The sequence below is a fragment of the Ascaphus truei genome, chromosome 3, assembly GCF_040206685.1.
Source record: "Ascaphus truei isolate aAscTru1 chromosome 3, aAscTru1.hap1, whole genome shotgun sequence".
Lineage (NCBI taxonomy): Eukaryota > Metazoa > Chordata > Amphibia > Anura > Ascaphidae > Ascaphus > Ascaphus truei.
The window spans coordinates 235649822-235674790 of record NC_134485.1 but is presented as its reverse complement, the minus strand read 5'-3'; the positions used below and the strand labels follow the sequence as shown (position 1 = coordinate 235674790).

The window sequence follows — 24969 nt, the reverse complement described above, 5'->3', positions numbered from 1 at the left end:
TCCAATAAAGTTTACAATTTTTTTTATGTGAGCCTCCTCCGGATCCCTTATTTCATACTTTGGCAGTTCTCTGCTCTTTTTCTATTTTTGTATGCTACTCTATCTGGCAGATTTTGCACACCGTTCGACTTCCACAATGCAACCCAAGCATGGACAGGATATCTGAATACTCACACAGTTAAGTTTTTCATTCCTGTCAATACATGTGTGGACTAATATATACTCTGGACTGTAACCTTGGGGGACATATATTGTACTACTCAAGCTGTGTACAGTATATGCCATTGGCAACACTTGGTACTAATTCCCTCTCCCCTATACAGTATATGGGGCATTGATATTATTATCCATTTGTAAGGAGTTCATATTGTGGCTTTTTCATGCTATATATGGATACAATTAATCTATGAAGCACCGGATCTTTTTTGCTTTTGTTACAATTTTTAAGGTCCGGAGTAATGAAAAAAAAATTGAGGTAGTGCACAGCCAAAAGGAGCCTGGGTCATTAAAGGTATTTTTGTATTCTTTTTCCATTCTATAAAAAAGGAGGCACAAGTACTCTCTTACACTTTTGCACCCATTGGCGCATTATATGAGTATGGGTCAGTCAATCACTATAATACCTTCTCGTGATCCGGGTGTCTCCCGCCATCGTCATAACGTCCGATGCACCCACAACATGAGGACGCGTGACATCAGACGTATAGCGCAAGGCTGCCTGCGCAGGATAGTTGGTAGTTTGAGCAACTCCAAATACAAATAAACTGAATGATGTTTCCTAAACGGAAACTAGACTCAGTCTGTTAGAGATACAAAAGATCAAGTAACACAATATACATAAGAAAATGTATATGGACAAAACTAAGTTTAAAACATAATATTATTAAACAGAAACAAACAACAATTAAACCTGAGGCCTGGGACATAGTCCAACAGACCCCGCTGAGCCACGCTGAGCAGATTAACTTACCCCCTTCATCTGTGATCAGCGCAGCTTTAGCAGCCGCTTCCGCATGCGTGCGGAGGCTCAGAAAATTTCAGCAGACAGGCAAGTTTAAATTTCGGTGCTCAGGAGAGCGGAGGAGCGGTCACGTGACCGCAAACATCCAATGGGAGCGAGGGACTAGCCCCGCCTCCGTTCCGCCACGCCTCCACCCCACCCCCAAAGCATGCTCACTGCCTCGCCTCCCAGGACGCAAAAAAGCACCAGATTAAGCAGACGAGGCAGAGCAGGAGCATGGATCAGCGCGGCCCGAGGCCTAAGAGTAAAACACAAGATATACTCAATAAATAAAAATAATTAATAATATACAATAGATATATTTAATGAATCATCAAATAATAAGTGTGCACAATTGTATAATAACTTTTATAAAAAGTGCATATATGAAAATTAATTAGCTGATTCTCCACATAGATTCTAATCCATATTTGGAATATCCATAACTACATTAATATTCCATATTCCATAGTCAACTCTATTCTGTCTGCAGGCCATATCCCTAAGGCCTGGAAAACTGCCAGAGTTGTCCCAATCTTCAAAAGTGGGGGCAAAAACACTGTCTCAAACTACAGGCCAATCTCTCTTCTCCCAATACTATCCAAAGTCATGGAAAAATGTGTTCACTCCCAATTAAGCGATTACTATACCAAGACAAATTTCCCTAGCCAATTCAAATCTGGCTTTCGCCCCAAATACTCCACGGTAACTACCCTGCTAAAAGTTTGCAATGAAATCCAGTGTGGAATGGAACTGGGACAACTCACGGGTGCAATATTCCTAGATTTTGCAAAGGCTTTTGATACAGTTGATCATGTTATCTTGCTTAACAAACTCCAGTGTTGTGAAATAGGGAAGCATGCTTTAAACTGGTTTCATTCCTACCTATCAGGTAGATCCCAACATGTGTCTATCTCAGGCTCTAACTCCAACCCCTTGGATATCACCTGTTGTGTCCCGCAAGGCTCTGTTCTGAGGCCCCTACTCTTCTCAGTGTTCATCAATAATGAAACCCAGAGAATACCCCCTTTAAATTCAAAAAAGGTCTGTCGCCCATATAAATATCTGGAGCCTGCTGCCCAAACTTGAACTAAGGGCATGGTGTCTTATGCGTAAACACAAAGCCATCGTTCTCACAGAAACATGCCTAACTCCTAAAAACCCTGATGCAAATATCGCCATTCAGGGATACTCCATTTCTAGGAGAGATAGGTCAAAGAGAGGAGGAGGGGTGTTATTTATATTGCAGACACCTTACAATTTACACTGTTAAATTGCCCCCCAAGTCCATCCTCTTTTGAAATACTAGTTGGAAAAATCTTCCTCCCCTTTTCTAAAAACAAAACACACACAGAGCCCAGTGCTACATCCAATGGCAAAAATACACAGGGAAATACCTATATATCTCTTGAATAAAAGGGTCATTTAGTTTAACACTTTGGTCAAAGCATTGTAAGCCTGTGAGCCCCTCCATGGCATGACCATAATTCACAGGTCCTAACACTGATTAAAATTCTTAATAACCTGTATAATACTAGGCAGAATGATCATAATTGATCAATTATGATCATTCTGCCTAGTATTATACAGGTTATTAAGAGTTTTAATTGAAGCCTGTGGTGGTCGCAGGGACTCCTGTGTGGTCTTAAGATGGAGGAAATAGAGGTAAGCAGATTTGCACCCATATTCATATGTCAATAACAATCATCTCACACAATGTGAATGGCATCAATAACCCGTGCAAGTGATGTCTAGCATTCTTAGACTATAGGAAAAAGAAAGCTGATGTCATCCTCCTACAGGAGACTCATTTCAGTACATCCAATTACCCGAAATACTTTGATAAACAATACAGACAATGGTATTTTTCCTCAGCCCATCAAGAAACGTGGGGTAGCTATCCTGCTCCATAACCGATTCCCATTTGTAATAGAGCATATCAAGATGGATAGAAATGGAAGGTATATAATCCTGGTAGGCAAGCTTCAGGGCCAATATTTAACAATTGCTACGATCTATGCTCCCTGCGAATACGACCCAAAATTCTTTGCATATTTTTTCAGCACACTAGATAGAGTATCTAAGGGCTATACGATCTTAGCAGGAGACTGCAATTAAGTACTAGATCCGGAACTAGACAGTTCGACCCCGACCAAAAAGGGCTAAGAGAAAGAACACTACCAAATTAAATCGAAAGTTGAGAGACAACCAATTGTCAGATATATGGAGGGGATTGCACCCAGGAGAAAAAAGCTTCACATTCTACTCTCACCTGCATGATAGCTATAGCAGAATAGATTACTTCTTTGTTTCTAGTAGACCGCTCCCAATTGAACTAAGGTGCTCCCAAATTAATCTAGACAGACCTGGAGCAAACTGGAAGTTAAACGAGTCAATTATTAAAATCCCAGGAGGTATTACAGACGCTCAATGTAGAAATAGATAAATTCTTTAGAATAAATAAAGGTAGTGTAGAATCCCATCTAATACTCTGGGAGGCCCATAAAGCTACGCTCAGAGGTACCCTCATCAAAATAGCAGTAGGGCGCAAAAAAGAGAGGAGATGCAAAATGGAGAAATTACAGAATAAGTTACAAGAACTCTCAGACCTACTTAGGCGAACTAAGAGAAAAGATATCCTAAAGGAGTTAAAAGATGTGAGAACTGAGTTGAATCTATTACTTACCTCCCAGGCTGAGAACTCTCTCAATTAGTTAAAGAGGAAGTTTTATGGAAAAGCAAACAGGCCAGATACCATGCTAGCAAATAAAATCAGAAATAGACAAGCTAACTATAACATAAAAGCTATCCGTAGAAAGTCGGGGAATCTGACCTCCAACCCCAAGTTAATTGTAGATGCATTCAAACAATATTATGAAGAGCTGTATAATGGAGAGAAGGTCGCCCATGGAGCCAAAACAAAGCAGGCCTTAAGGGAATTCCTTGAGGACTTGGGCCTGCGTACGTTGAGCGGGGGGGAGAGAGAGCAACTTCAAAGAGACTTTTCTTTTGAGGAGGTTTTAGAGGTTATTAAAAACCTGAAACCCTCTAAAGCACCAGGTCCTGATGGGTTTTCTAATCTCTATTACAAAAAAATTGACATTATTAGCCCCCCACCTTTTACGAATGTACAATGCACTGCTGGCAGGTGCCTCATTTCCGAGTCAGATGCTCCAGGCAGCTACAGTGGCGGCCGCTTTTATTCTTCTGCGGCCTTTTCCCCGCGATTTGAAAAATCGCGGGCAAATCGCGGGATGATGCGGCCCGTTCACGGCCGTTTCTCGGCTGTTTTGTGCGCCTGCGGGCATTGCCATTGTTTAGCGCTAATCGCTTTCTTTGTCTAGCGCTATCAGCTGTTATCAGCTGTTTTCGGGCCGCTTTCGGGCTGCGCGGAGGAGGCCCGTGACCATCGGAAAACATGCCCGAAAATTTTCGGGTATGTTGTAGAATAAACGTGGCCGCAGCAGTATCTCCTTAATATGTAAGGAAGGGAAAAATCCAACAAATTGAAAAAGTTATAGACCAATTCTCGCTAATAAATTCAAAATACATCAAAATATACTGGCAAATAGACTGGGTGATATCCTACCCCAATTGATTCACCCTGACAAAAAGGATATATTAAGAATAGGCAAGTGGCAGACAACATCAGACGCATAGTGAACCTGATTGAATTGGCTAACAAAAAAAAGACCCTGGTCATGGTGTTAAGTCTAGATGCAGAAAGGTCCATTGACAGAATGGATTGGCCATATTTAAAGGCCACGCTAGGAGCATTTGGCTTTGGAGGTAGAGTATTAAAGGCAATTATGGCACTGTATTCTAACCCAGCCGCAAAGGTGACACATCAAGGCTTCCTCTCTGACATCTTCCAAATTAAGAGTGGTACTAGGTAGGAGTGTCCATTGTCGTCCCTGTTGTTTGCCCTATGCATGGAGCCACTAGCTTCCCAGATCAGAAAAAGTCTGGACATATCTGATATCCAAATTAAGGAACAATCGCATAAATTAGCTCTCTATGCAGACAATGTCATACTGGTATTATCAAAGACTCTCACCTCCCTACCCAACCTGTTAGGTAAATATAATATAATATCTGGCGTCAAAATAAATCAAGCCAAGTCAGAGGCCCTAAATGTTAATCTACCCAGGGAAGTAGAAAAGCTGATATCTTTAAACTTTAACTGGCAGCCATTAAGTACTTAGGAATCTATATCACCAATAGCTACAAGACTGTACAAAGCAAATTATCCTAGATTATTGCAAAAATTGAAAGGAGATATCGGGCGGCGGTCGTCGTATAGTATTTCCTGGTTTGGAAGGATGTGCTGTATCAAGATGAATTTACTTCCCCGACTTCTCTACTTGTTCCAAACCCTGCCAGTACCAGTGGTGCTGAAGGATATTCACTCCGTGCAAAAGTTAATATCTAAATTTATATGGAAGGGCAAAACCCAGAGAGTTAAGAGTAACATTCTAAGGAGGCCAATTCTAGGGGGAGGGCTAACGGTACCTTCCCTGTTGTCATACTATAGAGCAGCCCAATTATGTCAAATTTCACAATGGCACACGGATCCATCTCATAAAAAATAGGTAGAATTGGAGAGCGAAATATGCACACCTATTAAGTTACATAACCTGATTTGGTCCCCAAAAGGGATGCTTAAATCCATTCAAGGGCCACTTTCCTCAATGACCAATTCGTTAGCAGTTTGGGAGACCTCCAAATTTAGATGTTCCCTGACTTCCAAAAAAATCATTAATGACCCCAATATTTGATAACCTTGACTTTGCTCCGGGGCTGAATAACGTAGATTTTAAAATATGGAAACAAAACGGGTATTGTAGACTCAATGATCTGGAGGGTAGAATAGACATCAAAACCTTTGACTAAATTAAGTCAGACAAAGACATCCCTAACTCAGATTTGTTTAGATACGTTCAGAGCCGGGCTTTTTATAATAAAATTACTCCCTGTCCACCAATGACGAATTTTTAAACACTCTGTATATTAGAAACAGATAACTCTGTATATTAGAAACAGATACGAGTGGACTAACCTCTCAATTGTACAATGAAGTGATCTGTTCTGCAGCTGGGTATGATAGGAAGTTTTATTACATAGCAAAATGGGAAGCGGACGTAGAGGAAGAACTGGAATCAGAATATTGGGAGAATATGTTTCTGGCAGCTTCAAAGAGCTCAATTTCCGTGACTTCAAAGGAGAACGCATATAGGGTCCTAATGAGGTGTTATCTTACTCCACTTAAATTATCCAAATTCATCCCGGGTTACTCCCCATTGTTCCCTAGACAATAAGGAGAACCAGCGGACTTGTTGCACATGCTGTGGTCTTGCCCTCGTTTGATTCCCTTATGGGAACAAATTAAGGATTGGCTACAGAGGATTTTCGGCCTTGTAATCCCCTTAGACCCATGGCTGTTCTTATTGAACATAGCTTAACAGGGTATATGCAGAACAGACTCTAAATTGATTGCCCACTTTTCTACAGCAACGAGGTGCAAGATTACGGCATTGTGGAAACAAAATGTGATTGCGACCTTGGCCAAAATTAGGAATAACATTTGGTTTGTGTGCCAGATGGTGAAATTAACAAATTTGGTGAATGACTCTGGCAATAAATTCCAAAAAGTCTGGTTGCTGTGGCTGGCCCAGACGGACATCCCGGGAGTGAATCCCACCACGATATTGCTTTGATAGTTCTAGATGCGTTCTCCTTTGACTCGTGATACGGGTTTCAGGACTGAAGACTAAGATTGGGACCGCACAGGAGCTAGGACGAGCCTGCTACAACAAGGGAGTTAGGCCAAAATCTAAACGCCTCCACAAGAATCGGGAACAAACAAAATTAGTTAAGACGACAAAAACAAAACAAAATAGACCTTAAGCACATCCCCTTCCCCCTCCCCATTTCCCTCTGGTTATTTCTTTATAATTCGTATATGATTTTCAGGTTATTCAATATTACCAATGCATCTTGTCTGAAAGAATGGAATGGAATATGTCTTAAGCCAAGAATATCAATACAAATTTAAGTTACAAAAAAAAAAAAATGAAGAATAGCACAGAAAAAACAAATGGTTCATTATTATTTGCCAGTTCACATGCCATCAGGACTGGGGTCACCCATTGAAAGTATTAATGCAGTGTACGGTATATAAGGTAAATAATAGGAGTTTTTCAATCAACCTGTGGAACTATACAATTGGATGTTGTGACTTAAAATAGTACTAATGATGTTATACGTTTGGACAAGTCTATAAATGGTTGTTAAAACAGAAGATAATGAAATCTCTATAGTTTTAGTCTAAGTACCTGAAACACCAAAAAAGGAAAATAACATAGATACTCTGCCAAACCAGGATCTGGATCTGATGATCCAAATAAAATTCAAGTGAATATATGCCTAAACATATGCACTCTAAGTTATAACCCCATACTAAAGTCTTAATTGAATGTGCTAATCACGAAAATAGAAAAACATATAAAAATAGTAGTTACCCAATGAAAAGTATTATATATATATATAAATATATATAATCTAAAACGAATAGATCATACCGTTCTGTATGTAAAATGCTTTTATTTGTGCGAGCTTTCGAGATACACTGATCTCTTCTTACGGTGGTGTTTTTATATATATATATATATATATGTATATATATATATATATATATATACACACACACACACACACACACACACACATACGACGGTATAAATCTGAGTGAAAAATCCAATACTTGCATGTGTGGTGTATGTGTTTTTTTTCTGAAATTTCTCCTCTTGACCATGCAATGCCGATTGCTTTTTTCTCCCCAGACTAAATACAGCGTCTGTGCTTTACCAATATCCAGATCACCAAATGAAGCCTCAGTCAAACTATTGTATATACTTGGCAAAGCAACAATAAAGAGCATACCCCTACACGTTTCTCAGTGGGCACTAATAAATACTGCACTATGGACGTTGCGCTAATGTTTTTGTTGTTGGTCGAAGTATAATGCTAAACACATTCAATGGATTACGTGTTGTCTACATCTACACACTCTCCAGAAAATCCCAAGGTTGCCCAGTATTGATGACAGCACTGGGGCTCAATGGACCACTTAGTGTGACGTGCTATTGTCAGTTTTTATGTACAGTAGTAAAACCCACTAACAGATAAATTCCCTTGGGGCATAGATAGCCATATTCCAACCCAAAGCACCACTAGACACATTGGCCAGATTTATTAAAAAGGTACTTGGCTATAAGGATTATTATGGCCCATTCCTGTTACTGTACCCATAATTACTAACTTATGCTTTGTCTTTCTCTGGTGGGCACCAATCTTTGCATTGAAATCTTGCATAACGATCTTGAGGTGACAATTTAATTATTTGTTAAGTTGGTTGATTTCATGGTAGAAGTCTTCCATTTCATTGTTTGTGACTTGATGTTGAAGCATACACTTGAATTATTTGATGCCTGTATCTCTTTGTCAACTGAATGACAATTCTGGTTGCTCTTTATGGGGAGCTTTCATACCACTTCTCCATCGCTTGTAAACGATGAAGCCTACTCCACTGATTCTTCTATTTTCTCTACCTCAATGGCTCAATAAGGCCTTCATCTTTTCTTCTAACTTTTCTAACGCCAACAATATCCTGTGTAATATTTTCAAGTCTTCCAGTGTTGCTTCAATTGAGAGTCAATTGAGAACAAATCCTCCCTAAGTCTGCTGGTCAGAAAGTGTATCACACAGCAGATGCTAAGGCCAATTACCGACTATGGGGGCACCCCAAACCCACCTTAGCAAACTTGATACCCTCTACAATTCAATATGCCGATTTGTTCTCCAATGCAACTACAACACACAGCACTGCGAAATGCTCAAAGAACTAGATTGGTCATCACTTGAGTTTAGGCGCAAAGTTCACCTTTCCTGTCTTGCCTTCAAATACTTTCTGGGCAAGCTAACTATCTATCTGAACAAGCTCCTCACCCCTACCACATGCAGCACTTATCATCTGAGATCTGACTCCAAAAGACTGTTCATGGTCCCAAGGCTCAACAAAGTATCCGGCCATTCCTCCTTCTCTTTCCGTGCACCCCAAAGATGGACCAACCTACCGGAGTCTCTCACATCCACCACCAGTTAAACTTCTTTCAAAACCAAAGCTGTCTCACATTTTAATCTGGTCGGTAACTGTTACATACGCCCATATTATATATTATCTTTAAGTATGCATGCAATGTCTTGTATATAATGTATACCCTGTTCACTTATGTAACTGTATTTGTAACCATGTATTATTTGTCTTAACTCTATGCCCAGGACATACTTGAAAACGAGAGGTAACTCTCAAGGTATTACTTCCTGGTAAAACATTTGATAAATAAATAAAAATCTTATCAAGGTTTATAGCCTAAGCCTGATTTGTGATCTTTACCTCTCTTGCTGGATACCAAGGCTCTTTAACTACTCCTCAATCATATCCCCTAACTATACATATATGAACCCCTATTGTCCATGTGTTGTTTGATGAAGGACCCTATTAAATTGTGTGCGTTGGCCGCGTCCCCAATCAATGTATGTTTTTAGGCTACCACCCCACAACCACCACAGTAGTATAACTTATTATTTTGACTTAACTTTTATATATGCCTTCTTCCTGACAGAGACCTAGCCCCCAGAAACATGACTTGACCTTAACCTATCTGCCCTAATTTTCTTTAGTTATAGTATGCCTTTTGCTCTTTCTCAATGTAGTGGGCTCTTAATTTTACTTTTTCTTCCCTCTCTTTTACTTTAAGCTACCACCATCTTTATTGTGTCCGCACTTTATATCAATGGAGACGGAGGGTTGGTCAGCGCACGTGATTTCGCTCACAAGATGAAATGAGAAGATAAGGAACACGTGATTAGTGTTTAGATAGCCAAACAGTACAGTATGCAGTGATAAAAAGTTGTCTCATAAAATATTGAATAAAATGCTAAAATAATTTTTTTTCAAATATTTAAAATGAAGTTCTGTGATTAATTGAACTGATATAAGATTGGGGGTAAGTGAGATAAAAAGGGTGGTGGGAGCGGGTGATTAGCAGGCTTTTGTATAGCCTGTTGTCTGTCAGGGATAGTTGTGCTGATTAGCAGAATATGAAGGGCAGTCTTTCTTTAACAAAGTGCTGCCAGAAGCAATGAATGGCTTCCTCCCCCTCCCAATGGAGGCAGTATGCAAGTGACTTATCTCCCGGGTGCCCAAATTAGAAGAAAAAGGGCCGAACACGGTGAGTAAGTAAAATAGGATTTATTAAGTGCAAACAACAGCAAAAAAAGAATAACACTCACGATACAGTTTAGGCAACAGCCCAGCATCAGCCCGATCGTCCGTTCACACTCCTCTGACCAGTGTGCCTCCCGTGGTTGCGTCCGACGGCGGGACCGGAAGAGGAGGGCTTACCGGATGTCAGCAGGCTGGCTGGGTCCTTCAGTCAATGGGCTCCGGCAGGGAACTACGCGTTTCGCAGTGATGCTTCGTCAGACCCTGGGACGCCGCCATTAGTCTCCTCCATGTGGACCTTGCTTTGGGCTGTTGATCTTCCTCCCAACCATGCTGTTGACTCGCAGGTTCTGAGTAGACACCATGTCTTTCTTGGCTTTCTCTTTTCGGCTCCTCCACTGTAAGGATAATCGGTCCTCGTTCTCCCCGTTCCCGGGTGCGGGACCTCCAAATGCGCCCCTCACTCTGCATACTCTTAGATTCTTTGGTGTGTATCGTCTGAAAGACCTGGACCCAATTCCATGGCAGGGATACTCTTAATAAGGATACTGTGGGCAAGCAACTTTGTCTCCTTTAGGCCTTAATTGGCCGTCATTCCACCCCGATTACATGCGGAGTGCCTCACTTCACTCCAGGAAATCTCAGGAGCAGGATCTTCCTCAGCACAGTGGGTAAAATTGGATTTAATCCCCACTTTTTCAGGATTTCTGCTCCTTCCTTGAGTGATCTCATAGGGGAATGTCCAGCGGTAACGGACGCCATTCTCTCTGAGAATTTTGATTATTGGTTGCAGTTTACATCTTCTATCTAGAGTGTTTGGGGACAGGTCCGGAAAATCTGCTAACTGATATCTTCAAAGGTAATGGTGGGAGAAGTACGTGTTATCATACACAACGCTTCCTTTATTTTGAAGTAGTGGAAGCGTACAATAACGTCTTTGGGGGTCTTATTTGTCTTGGGGCTAGTTCTGACGACCCTATGACATCTATCTAGGTGGATCTCTGCCTCAGTCTTATCTGGTAAAATTTAAGTTATCCACCTGGATACAAAGTCTTCGATATCCGTTATCTCCTCGGGGATCCCCCTTATTCTTAAGTTGTTCCTTCTGTCACGATTTTCAGTTTCCTCCTGCTTATCGATAATACCAGCTAACTGTGCTTTGAGGTAAACAGCAGGTTTTTGAAGTGAAACTTCTTTAGCGGCACCTAAAACATGAGCAAAATTCAGTGGCAGTGAATGGAGTTGGTGGGAACGGAAGTCAGTGGTGACGGAAGTCACTGCTGGCAGAAGAGGCCATCAGCAGCCTTCACTGCCATTGAATTTTGCCAGGTTCCAGCAGCAGGAGGTACACACACTCCAGCCGAGCGCTGAGCACGCCCTCACCCCCCCCCCCCCCCGTGAGCCGCCAAGCACCCCCCGTAAGTTGCCGAGTTATCTCCCGTGAGCCGTGAAGCACCCCTGTGAGCTGCCGAGCACCCCTCCGTGAGCCGCCGAGTACCCCCGTGAGCTCCCAAGTAACCCCCATTAGCCGCCGAGTAACCCCCCAGTGAATTGCCAAGCACCTCCGCACACAGCCGAGTGAACCCCCCGTGAGCCATCGAGTACACCCTTCCCCTACAGTGAGCCGCATCCATGTCCCCGTACCTCTGCCGGAGGGCTGGCACCAACAGCAGGACACCGCTCCACCGGAGGAGAGCGTGGGGGCTGCTCTGAGTGGGGGACTCAGGCAGACCCCTCCCCCACCCCCCCCGTGTCTCCATACCTCCGCCGGGGGGGAGAGGGGTGCTGCTCTGGTGGAGGGGGAGCCATGAGAGAGGGGGGCAGGACCCTAAGAATAACAGACACACAGACTGACACACACACACACTGATACACACACACACACTGACTGACACACACACACACACTGACACACACACTAACTGACACACTCACACACACACAGATTGATACACACACTAACTGACACACACACTGACTGACACACACTAACACACACACACACTGACTGACACACACTGACACACACACTGACTGACACACACACACTGACTTACACACACACTGACTGACACACTGACACACACACACACTGACACACACACACTGACACACACTGACACACACACACTGACACACAATGACTGACACACAGACACACAAGGAATTCAGTTACTATAAATATAGAAGCGCAAATAGCTAAAAAAACGCTTTCTAAGTCAAACTTCTTTGCGTTTTGGCACTGAAATTGTGTTTTGATTAATTAAAAACATCACCATCACAATTACAATTTCAGTGACTAAACAGTGGCAAAAGACAAAGAAGTTTCACTGAAAATGCGCGTGCTCAGCACACACACAACTTTTTATTCATTTTTCCTCACCGCTTTTACCATAGCGTCCATCTGAAGTTACAACTATTTATCTTTCATTAAGGGTCACCACAATACTGTATAATACTCATTAATTGTTCTTCCTCTGCAAATATATATTAAAACTAGTGCAAGAAAATAAATAATAAAAGAATACTGTAAACATTAGATTAATTTGATTTCATGAAACTGATGCATAAATTAGCACACTTCGATGCATTAACACAGGATGTATTTTTGAGGAGAAATGATTTTCCTGTCAGTAGAACAATGTAAAAGTTACTCAGGTTTGCCACTTAGTGGCAATGCTGTATTTTGCATGGCCAAAAAATAAATAGCTTGTTGGCCTCAAAATGAACTTTTTTAAACAATAACAACAATTCTGGAGGTTGACCTGAATGTAAAAATGCAAAAAAAAAACCTGCTTCAGTGTGAAATTTGAACAAACGTGTTTATTAAGCTACGTAAAACAAGCAGCGCTATACAAGAACATGCTATTATTATTATTATTATTATTATTATTAAGTGTCAAGATTTTAACCAGAGAAGTTTGCAAACTGTTAAACTTTGCTTGAAGAAAAATAAAAAACATGACCCTGACAAAATTTGATAGCACCTCCTTAAACCCTCCCCAAATTGCAGGGGGGTGTACAGGGCACAAAATACCTTAAAACAGACAGCTAATGTTAGGAGAGACATTTTAACTACTCTTCCTATAGTATTATTTGTGTATCAGAAGTCTGTGTATCCCTTTATACAGTATATAGCCCCTGTGACGGGAGGGGGTAACAGGCTCTCAAATAAAAGGTCACGCCCGTTTTGGTTACCCCTGCTCAGTGTATAAGGGTCCAAGAGAGTTAGGTCTTGGGTCCAGTAACAATGTACCATTCTGTTATACTGTATGTAATAAAAGTATTTTTTTTGTTTTTCCCTTTCTGGACATGCCAGCAAGCAGGGATTGCTAGGGTATAAGTTTCAAGGGAGGTTTTGCTGAGGGACCGTTGACAGAATGTGCCTAGGAGGTTGGGGTCCGGAGTTGTCGGTTCCCCTATAAATGTACCGGAAATCATGCCTGATTCTCGGATACATGTAGGCACATTGTCCCAGCAATACCTCCCCTTGAAAACGCAGGTGCGACTCACCACTAGGGTACCCTGCTTCAGCACAGCCCATAAAGGAGAATGAGGCACAGGGATATACGTGTATTCCTGTTTTCTGAGGGAATCCATAGGTTAAGGGGGGTACCCCAGCTAGTGCCAAGGTGCCCCAACCCTATATAAGGTTGAGGGGGGACTCTGAGAGTCCAGACTGAGTCCAAGAGAAAGTGTGTGAGGGATAAGCCAGATAGAAAAATAGCTACAACATTTTAACTTTTCTGTCCCCTGTTCCCCAAGACTCAGAAGTGTATGGAAATATACTTTAATAATGTAATGTGTTTTTTTACATTCGGAACTGATGTCCCAACAGCCCGAGCTAATCCATAGGTAAGTCTGCTGGGGATTGGAGTTCAAAGCAGCCAGAGGATGTCCAAAGGTGTGAATAGCATTTGATCAGCGGGGAAAGGCGGAGTACCAGGTCCGGAGATCAATGGCAGTACTCCGGGATGCCACTTGCTCTGCCAGACCTAGTGGGGCCTTCCCCAGTGGGTGGCATTGAGATAGCCAGGGAGAGAAGTGGAAGGCTTGCACATGTCTCTTGGCTATTTCAGATTTCCCACTGACCCGGCTTTTCTAGCCAGCTTGACTCTGATAGGTTGCTTGGGAATTTTCCCACGTGTTGATTGGCTGCTGAGTTTTGTGTGTATAAGGAGAAGTGAATCTCCATACAGGATATCCTTTGGTCAAGTCACATTAGGATAGAGATTTATAGAATTCCTTTAGTAGAAATCAGGATGAAGTCTGTACTGTACTGTATATTGAACTGTGGTACTATATCAAATATTAAGTATGCTAGGATAGAAACATCATTGGAGCCTAGCAAAAAGCTAGGACAGCATATGGGATCATAAAAAAAAAACCCTGCAACTTTAGATCCAGATCGTGAACAGTTAAAGCAACTTCCATAGGTAGTAAGCCAGATAAGGAAATAAACACTGTACTCACGGATCCGTTCTGTTGAATGAAGCAACGAGTGGAGATTTGCCATCTCCATGCAAGGCTGTTACAGGCGGTCGTACACAAAACAAATACATTTTAATAATAGTGTACATGAGCAGGGGGTCGCTGGAGCTGAACCGCATTGGTTTCAGGTCCGGGCACCCCCTACTTCAGGAGATACAGGCCCCATTATGGGGTGCACTTTGAAAGCTTCCACGTCACTGACTGGGACATTTAAATTCTGCAGGGGATACCGGCACCCCATAACGGGGCCTGCATCTCCTGAAGTAGGTGGTCCCCGAGGCTGAAGCCAATGCGGTTCAGCTCCGGAGACCCCCTACACATCTACACTACTGTCAAAACACACATATCAATAAACAATAATTCCTTACCTTAGCGGCTATCCGCTATGGTAATGAAGCTGCATTAATGTACATTTTAATAATAGTGTGCGGGAGCAGGGGGTCCCCTGAGCTGAACCGCATTGATTTCTGCCTCAGAGACCCCCTGCTTCCTGAGTTACAGGCCCCGGTATGGGGCATCGGAGGCCAATGTCGCCGCCATCTTTATAGCGTCCAAGACGCGACGTGGGCTCTATAAAGATGGCGGCGACACTGGCACCGATGCCCCAAACCGGGGCTTGTAACTCGGGAAGCAGGGGGTCCTTGAGGCAGAAATCAATGCGGTTCAGCTCAGTGTGCGGGAGCAGGGGGTCCCCTATTATTAATAATACATTAAAGCAGCTTCATTACCTTAGCGGCTATTCGCTAAGGCAATGAAGGGGATAAGGCACAATAGCATGTTTATTGGGGACAATTGCCCCCAATAAACATAGCAATATACAACACACATCCCCCCCGCCCCCTAACACATACAATACAGTAATGGGCAAAATAACTATTATCCACATATGGATATATGGATAATAGATTATTTGTGAGTACGTGACAGTGATATTATATGCGCAATCGCCCAAAAAGTGAATGTATAAAATATATATGAAAATTTAAATATAAACTCAAAGTGGAAAGTGAGTAAATAAATGTGATAATATTCTGAAAAAACCCTGCTCAAATCCTCCGGTGGGACCTATTTTCACGGGTTCCAGAACAGAAGAATGATTCTTACGAAATCCAGGGGGAGAGAAGAAAACAACGACACAGAAAATTTAAGTGCAGACGTAGGAACAAAGTGGAACTGTAGAAGTCGTATTCTTGGCCCTATGTGTAACGCCTGTATGCCCACAGACCTGGTCAGTCCCCAGTACTGAGGTGGGTAAGGGTATAACACGCACCCACAGCAGTGAGGGCGTGCCCGGAGTGTGGTAATGCGTTGCCGGGCCTGGTAAGAAAAGGGTTAACGTATACTTGCAAAGTCCGGGGTGCCAGAGATCGGAGAGTAATGTCCGTGTGCCAGAGTTCAAGGATTGGAGAGAGCAGCGTAGTGGTGTCCGTAAGCCAATGTTCAGAGGTTGAAGAAAGCAGCGTAGTGAAGTCCGTAAGCCAAGGTTCAAGGGCAGGAGAAAGCAGAGTAGTCAAATCCAAAGCAGTAAGTTCAAGCCAGGGGAATCCAAACTGAAGCAGGGAAAGGAACCAGCGCTGAAACAAACAAGGGAGCTAGGCATAGACACTGCGCACACAGGAGTCACAGGAAAGCTATGCAGAGCAATGAGGAAATGGACAGAGTGGGGTTATAAAGGAAGGAGAACCAATGGGAGAGAGAGGAGGAGCAGAGGGTTGAGTGAGAGTTTGCAGGGATAGGTCTGAGAGAGCAGGGGAGGAGACAGGGAAATAATTAAGGGATATGGCTTGTAAGCCACGGGGGGCGGAGCTAGACGGCAGATAACTGGAGCATGTGCGCGCCCTCTGTAAGGCTATTATGCACGTGCACTACGCGTGTCACGGAACGTGAGGGAGGAAGCACCGCGGGGGCGCTCGGCAACGGGGGTGAGAGAGCCAGGGAGGCAGAGGAGCAAGGTAATGCGGAGGAGAACCAGCGATCGCGAATGCGCGCGCACATTGCGGAGGACACGCAGGTGACCCGAACGCACGTTAGGGCATGCCAACCGCACTGCAGAGGAACGGCCGCGAGGGAGAGAGCGAGGATGCAGGGAAGAGGGAGGGCTAGAGGCAGTGGAAACAGAGGTGACGGGGGCACGCTGGGAAGCGAGAGTTCCCCGATCCGTCACAGTATTCCCCCTTGAAGATCGGACTCCGGACGATCTTGCCATGGCTTTTGAGGGAACTTCCGGCGAAACTGCCTAAGGAGCGTTGGGGCGTGAATGTGGTGAGACGGTATCCAGGAACGTTCCTCTGGTCCATAACCCTTCCAGTGGACAAGGAATTGTAAACTGTCTCTGGACCAACGGGAATCGAGTATCGAGTGGACCTCATACTCTTGTTGACCTTGAATAGTGACAGGGTTGGGTTTTTGGGGACGATCAGGAAAATGAGCACTTTGGATAACCGGTTTGAGTAACGACACATGGAACACCGAGGGGATCCTCATGGTGGGGGGAAGTGCCAAACAGTACGCAACTGGGTTGATCCTCTCGAGGACTTTAAAAGGACCCAAGAATCTTGGAGACAATTTCTGAGAAGGAGTCTTGAGCCTTATATTTTTAGAGGATAACCTAACTCTGTCTCCGGTTTTAAACGATGGGCCTGCTTGACGTCGCCGATCTGCCTTTGTTTTTTGTCTTTGGACAGCAGTTTGTAAGGTTTTTAGAATTTTCTTCCAAGAGTCTTGGAGGGTGGAGACATGAGAATCAGCTGCAGGAACACCAGAGGGGAGGGAGGAGAGGGGAAGACTGATAGGATGGAATCCAAAATGAATGAAGAAAGGCGACTCTTGCGTAGACTCGTTTTTTAAGGAGTTAATAGCAAACTCAGCCCAAGGTAATAGATCCACCCAGTTGTCTTGAGACTCGGAGACGAAACATCTAAGATACTGCTTGAGGGATTGATTCATTCTTTCCATTTGACCGTTGGTCTGAGGGTGATAACCCGAGGAAAATAGAAGAGAAATTCCAAGTCTCTGGGACAACGCACGCCAAAACTTAGAAATGAATTGAGACCCTCTGTCAGAAACAATTGAAATAGGTACATCGTGTAACCTAAAAATTTCTTTAGAAAAAATGTCAGCCAGAGTATCTAAATTAGGAAGACCCTTGAGGGGTACAAAGTGTGATTGCTTGGAAAACCTATCTACTACAACAAGGATGGTATTCATCCCTTTAGAATAAGGGAGTTCCACAATAAAGTCCATAGAGATATGTTTCCAAGGTTGTTCCGGAATGGGGAGGGGCATGAGGAGACCAGAGGGTTTGTGACGGGCGGACTTACTCTGGGCACAGACCGGACAAGCATTGGTGAAGTTGAAAATGTCCTTGTTCATCTTAGGCCACCAAAAGGTCCGTTTGATAAGATCTGCTGTCCTTTTGAAGCCTGGATGACCGGCCGATCTTGAAGAATGCCCCCAAAGTAGGATCTTGTGGTGAAAACGTGGAGCTGCGTACAAGCATCCTTCTGGCACCCCAAATCTCCTGGGGATGTGAACCTGGGCTTTGTTAATTTCATCCAAAACATCGAAATTATTGGCGGAAATAATATATTTGGCGGGAAGAATTGATTCAGTGGATTCGTTAGAGTCGTTCTCTGTAGCGAACTGGCGAGAGAGAGCGTCCGCCTTAATATTTTTGGTGCCGGGAATATAAGAAATGGTATAGTTGAAATGAGAGAAGAACAGTGCCCAGCGAGCCTGACGGGATCCTAAACGACGAGCCCCCTCAATATACAATACGTTTTTGTGATCAGTGAGGATGGCAATAGGCTCCTTGGTACCTTCGAGAAGATGCCTCCATTCCTGGAGAGCCAATTTAATGGCCAGTAGCTCACGGTTCCCAACATCGTAATTTCTCTCAGCCGAAGAGAACTTCCGAGAAAAGAATCCACACGGATAGAGTTTTTCCTGTGGAGAGGTTCTCTGAGAGAGTACTGCACAGGCTCCCACATCGGAGGCGTCAACTTCTAGCTTGAAGGGAAGAGAAGTATCAGGATGCCGTAGGATGGGTGCAGACACAAAGGCTTTCTTGAGGACTTCGAAGGCTTCTATGGCTTCGGGAGACCAAGTAGTAGGATCAGCACCCTTCTTGGTTAAGGCAGTAATAGGCAGAGCGATGGTAGAGAAATTACGGATGAACTTCTGGTAATAATTGGCAAAGCCAAGGAAACGCTGCATGGCCTTGAGAGAATTCGGCAAGGGCCGGTCGAGTACAGACTTCAATTTCACAGGATCCATAGTAAAGCCTTGGTTAGAAATAATATAGCCTAGGAAGGCTGTGGACGTCTGATGGAACAGGCATTTCTCCATTTTTGCATAGAGGCGATTAGCACGAAGCCTAGAGAGTACCAGTTTGGTATGGCGAATGTGCTCCTCTAAGTTCTTAGAGAAAATGAGGATGTCGTCCAAATATACGATAACGAACGTCCCCAAAACGTCCCGAAAGATATCGTTCATTAACTCTTGGAAAACAGCAGGAGCATTGCACAGCCCGAAGGGCATCACTAAATACTCATAATGTCCAGAACGCGTGTTAAACGCGGTTTTCCATTCATCCCCATCTCTTATTCGAATTAGATTATAGGCCCCTCTTAAATCGAGTTTGGAGAATATAGTTGCTCCTTGTAGATGGTCGAAGAGTTCAGAAATTAAAGGGAGAGGGTACCGTTTTTTTACCGTAATTTTGTTAAGCCCACGAAAGTCGAAACAAGGTCTTAGGGAGCCATCCTTCTTCTTCACGAAGAAGAAGCCTGCCCCGGCGGGGGAGGTAGAGTTGCGGATGAATCCTTTCTCCAAATTCTCTTTGATGTAAGTCGTCATAGCTTCTGTCTCTGGCACTGACAGGGGATATGACTTAGATTTAGGGAGAATTGTTCCTGGAATTAAATCAATAGGACATTCTTAGGGGCAATGGGGAGGTAATACCTCAGCTTGTACTTTGTTGATAACATCTAAATACTCGTGATACACCGTCGGTAGAGCGGACAGGTTAGAGGAAGTGATGTCCAGGCCAGCGAGCACGGCAGCAGGAGGTGTAACTGACTTCTCCGAGGTGGTTGACCATTGGATGGGTAAGACATCGGTCCAATCTATACGTGGATTGTGAAGCTGCAGCCATGGTAATCCTAGAATAACCTGGACAGTAGGGGAATGAAAGACATCGAAGACCATTACCTCTTTATGGCCATCCGTGGTGGTCAGGGTAAGTGGTATGGACTCCAAGATGATGAAGGCTGGTTGAAGCGGGCGTCCATCGATAGCCTCCAGGCCAATGGGTGATCTTTTCTTGACCAAAGGAATTCGGTTCTTGCAGGCGAAGGTATGATCAAGAAAGTTACCACCAGACCCCGAGTTGATGAAGGCTTTCACTTCTATTTGAAGATCAGGGCCCGCCAGCATTACAGGGAGCATAAGTTTCTTAGGTAGTTCCTTAGGGAGAGAGGGGCAAGGAGAGATAGTACCCAGTAGAAGCCCCTCTACCTTTACTGGGCGTTCCCGTTTCCCGGCTTCAGGCGACAGTTTCGGAGCCGATGCTCAGGTGAACCGCAATAATAGCAGAGACCCTCACGACGTCGTGCTTTCTCTGCAGCCCGAAGTTGTTGGCTACTGATCTGCATCGGTTCAGGAGCATCCAACGCAGGGATGGGCGAAGGAGAAGGCCTGTGAGAAACAGACGGAGGGGGGAGAGAACGTGAATAGTGACGCTCGTGTCGTCGTTCTTGGGTACGTTGATCCGTGCGGATGCTGAGTGCAATGCGTTCCTTAAGAGAAGAAGACCGAGCGTGAGCTGCGAGGTCATCCTTTAGAGTGTCGGACAAACCATGCCAGTATGCTGCGGCAAGAGCCTCGTCGTTCCATTGGGTCTCTGCGGCGATGGTGCGGAACTCCACCGCCTATCTTGCAGCTGACCTCCGAGCCTGCGTGATATGGAACAAAGAAAAAGCAGCAGTTTCCCTACGTGCTGGTGTGTCAAACACCTGTTGAAACTCATGCCTAAACTTGGGATAGTCTTGGGTTAACTCAGGTTGTTCCTAGAGGGGAGAGGCCCAAGCGAGAGCATCGCCAGTGAGTACGGCGTAAATGTTGGCCACCTTGGTGCGGCCAGTAAGGAAGAGGGAGGGGGACATTTCAAATTGAACCTCACATTGGTTCAAGAATCCTCGGCAAGCGAGAGGGTCCCCATCGTACCGGTTGGGAGGTGGTATACGTGGTCCTGGATTGCTCGTAGCCACAGGAACAGAGGGTGATGGGGCAACTGGGGTTTCCCGGAGAGACAAGTTGGCAAGTTGTTGTGACATAGAGGTCAGTTGATTACTGACAAATTGCAACTGTTCCACGGAAACACCTTGGCCCACCTCAGGGGGGTCTGCGTTTTTTTGGCTCTGCATAATGTAACGCCTGTATGCCCGCAGACCTGGCCAGTCCCCAGTACTGAGGTCGGTAAGGGTATAACACGCACCCACAGCAGTGAGGGCGTGCCCGGAGTGTGGTAATGCATTGCCGGGCCTGGTAAGAAAAGGGTTAACGTATACTTGCAAGGTCCGGGGTGCCAGAGATTGGAGAGTAATGTCCGTGTGCCAGAATTCAAGGATTGGAGAGAGCAGCGTAGTGGTGTCCGTAAGCCAATGTTCAGGGGTTGAAGAAAGCAGCGTAGTGAAGTCCGTAAGCCAAGGTTCAAGGGCAGGAGAAAGCAGAGTAGTCAAATCCAAAGCAGTAAGTTCAAGCCAGGGGAATCCAAACTGAAGCAGGGACAGGAACCAGCGCTGAAACAAACAAGGGAGCTAGGCATAGACACTGCACACACAGGAGTCACAGGAAAGCTATGCAGAGCAATGAGGAAGTGGACAGAGTGGGGTTATAAAGGAAGGAGAACCAATGGGAGAGAGAGGAGGAGCAGAGGGTTGAGTGAGAGTTTGCAGGGATAGGTCTGAGAGAGCAGGGGAGGAGACAGGGAAATAATTAAGGGATATGGCTTGTAAGCCACGGGGGGCGGAGCTAGACGGCAGATAACTGGAGCATGTGCGCGCCCTCTGTAAGGCTATTATGCGCGTGCACTACGCGTGTCACGGAACGTGAGGGAGGAAGCACCGCGGGGGCGCTCGGCAACGGGGGTGAGAGAGCCAGGGAGGCAGAGGAGCAAGGTAATGCGGAGGAGAACCAGCGATCGCGAATGCGCGCGCACATTGCGGAGGACACGCAGGTGACCCGAACGCACGTTAGGGCATGCCAACCGCACTGCAGAGGAACGGCCGCGAGGGAGAGAGCGAGGATGCAGGGAAGAGGGAGGGCTAGAGGCAGTGGAAACAGAGGTGACGGGGGCACGCTGGGAAGCGCGAGTCCCCCGATCCGTCACAGTATTCCCCCTTGAGGATCGGACTCCGGACGATCTTGCCATGGCTTTTGAGGGAACTTCCGGCGAAACTGCCTAAGGAGCGTTGGGGCGTGAATGTGGTGAGACGGTATCCAGGAACGTTCCTCTGGTCCATAACCCTTCCAGTGGACAAGGAATTGTAAACTGTCTCTGGACCAATGGGAATCGAGTATCGAGTGGACCTCATTCTCTGGTTGACCTTGAATGGTGACAGGGTTGGGTCGTTGGGGACGATCAGGAAAATGAGCACTTTGGATAACCGGTTTGAGTAACGACACATGGAACACCAAGGGGATCCTCATGGTGGGGGGAAGTCCCAAACAGTACGCGACTGGGTTGATCCTCTCGAGGACTTTAAAAGGACCCAAGAATCTTGTCACGGAACGTGAGGGAGGAAGCACCCTGGGGGCTCTCGGCAACGGGGGTGAGAGAGCCGGGGAGGCAGAGGAGCAAGGTAATGTGGAGGCTGTGGGAATAGAGGCACGCCGGGTGCCGCGGAGGGGAACCAGCGAACGCGCACGCACATTGCGGCGGACGCGCAGGTGACCCGAACGCGCGTCAGGGCATGCCAACCGCGCTGCAGAGGAACGGCTGCGAGGGAGAGAGCGAGGATGCAGGGAAGAGGGAGGGCTAGAGGTAGTGCAAACAGAGGTGACGGGGACACGCTGGGAAGCGCGAGTCCTCCGATCTGTCACACTATGCCCAGCCTACTCACAGGAAAGAAGTTATCACAGAGCGTTGAGGGATAAAATCCCACTAATGAATGATATGTGCGTCTCCTCCAATGTCACAGCAATAGATGTATAAATAGTGCCAATAAAAACAGGCATGTATCACTAAACAAGTGAACCACAGTAGGATCGCTGAGTCTCTCACCGCCTCCTGCAATGTGTGGGGTCACCCGCATTAGCTGTAGGTGATCCCCCGCCTCCCGTGCTGAGTGCCGGTGTCTTTAGTAAGCTGGAAAATTCTCCACTGCACCCTCTGCCTCGGAATGTTCATATACTCACAGACAGCTCGGGCGCAATGCTGACGTCACACTCCTGTCGAAGCTGCTAAACAGTGCAAACCGGGCGAAACACGTAGAGAGGAGGAATTTTGGCCACACAGAGGATCCTTACTTCAAAACCGCCAGCAGTGTGACGTCAGCATTGCGCCCGAGCTGTCTGTGAGTGTATGAACACGCCGAGACGGAGGGTGCAGTGGAGAATTTTCCAGCTTACTAAAGACACCGGCACTCAGCACGGGAGGTGGGGGATCCCCTACAGCTGATGCGGGTGACCCCACACATTGCAGAGGCGGTGAGAAACTCGGCAATCCTACTGTGGTTCACTTGTTTAGTGATACATGTCTGTTTTTATTGGCACTATTTATACATCTATTGCTGTGACATTGGAGGAGAAGCATATCATTCATTCGTGGGATTTTATCCCTCAACGCTCTGTGATAACTTCTTTCCTGTGAGTAGGCTGGGCATAGGGCCAAGAATACGACTTCTACATTTCCACTTTGTTCCTACGTCTGCACTTAAATTTTCTGAGTCGCTGTTTTCTTCTCTCCACCATGCTCCCCCTGGATTTCGTAAGAATAATAGATTATTTGCCGATTATGAAACACATAAAACATGCATAAATAAAAACATGAAATCTTAATCTGAAATTCACCACATTGCATCTTACAATTAAACCAGCAGCTAGACAAATGTATATCAAATGTCACACAATTGCATTGAGTGTGTACATGATGCAATTAATCTGTGCATCATGTAACACTATGCAAAATCAATTTCAAAATAAAATACACTATGAACAATGTCCCCTAACCACCAATGCCATCCACAAAATCAAATAGAAAGTAAGCAACATAAATAAATTTACCATCAATCAATTTCCTAAACCAATTACAATACAATCCAAATCAATTATACAATTCCCTATTCAATTCCTAAAGCCAAACCATTGCCAAAATAATTCTGATTGAAAGTAACCACCATCATTAAAATCTAACTACCAGAAATAAGCCATTAAAAATAACATGTAACTAAATAAAAATTACATTACACACACAAATGTATAAATAAAGCTGCTAAATATATTAGAAATACATGAAAATACATAAACATTAGCAAAACAATCATTTATTATCCCTGTATGTATATACATAACATACAGGGGCAATAATAGAGCATAATAAACAATGCATTTACATCCCAAAATCACATACAATACAGTACACCCATTCAGTGTCCCTGAATGTATGTATATCCATAGGGACATAGATCAATTCAGAGGCATTAAATGGAATAAAAAAAAATACACATGAATAAAAAATTAAAAAAAAGATAAAATAATAAACTTTTCTTTTGTTTACTTACCATTAGATGCCCACTCACCGAAATCCAGGGGAACCGGAAGCTCTCGGACCAAATCCAAAGGTAACCATAAAAAAAAAACTATTACAATCCACGTCTGTGTTGTCTTTCTTCTATTTGTAATCCTTTTCGTCAGTGTTGGGGTCTTCTTTTCTTCTTTGGGGTCTACTCCGTCTTCTTCTGTCTTCTTCCATCTTCTTACACCACGCCCTTCTTCTCTTCTTTTTTATGTGATGTGTGTTTTATGTGTTTCATAATGGGCAAATAATCTATTATCCAGATATGGATAATAGTTATTTTGCACAGTATTGTACTGTATGTGTTGGGGGGGGTTGATGTATTTAATGTATAGGTCATGTATAGACCCTGTTTGAAACATGGTGCTGGGCTACTGTGAGGTCTACGGACACCCG

General features: G+C 44.5%; 1 protein-coding gene across 1 annotated transcript in view; it reads left to right on the top strand.

The window, feature by feature from the left end:
* NCK2 (NCK adaptor protein 2) overlaps positions 1-24699 on the top strand; it is a 139030-nt gene extending 114331 nt beyond the window's left edge. Inside the window, exon 6 of the mRNA XM_075590373.1 lies at positions 24566-24699. Within this exon, the coding sequence (XP_075446488.1) occupies positions 24566-24679 (114 nt within the window). The 3' untranslated portion in view covers positions 24680-24699. The remainder of the gene's footprint in view (positions 1-24565) is intronic.
* Positions 24700-24969: the final 270 nt, after the last annotated feature.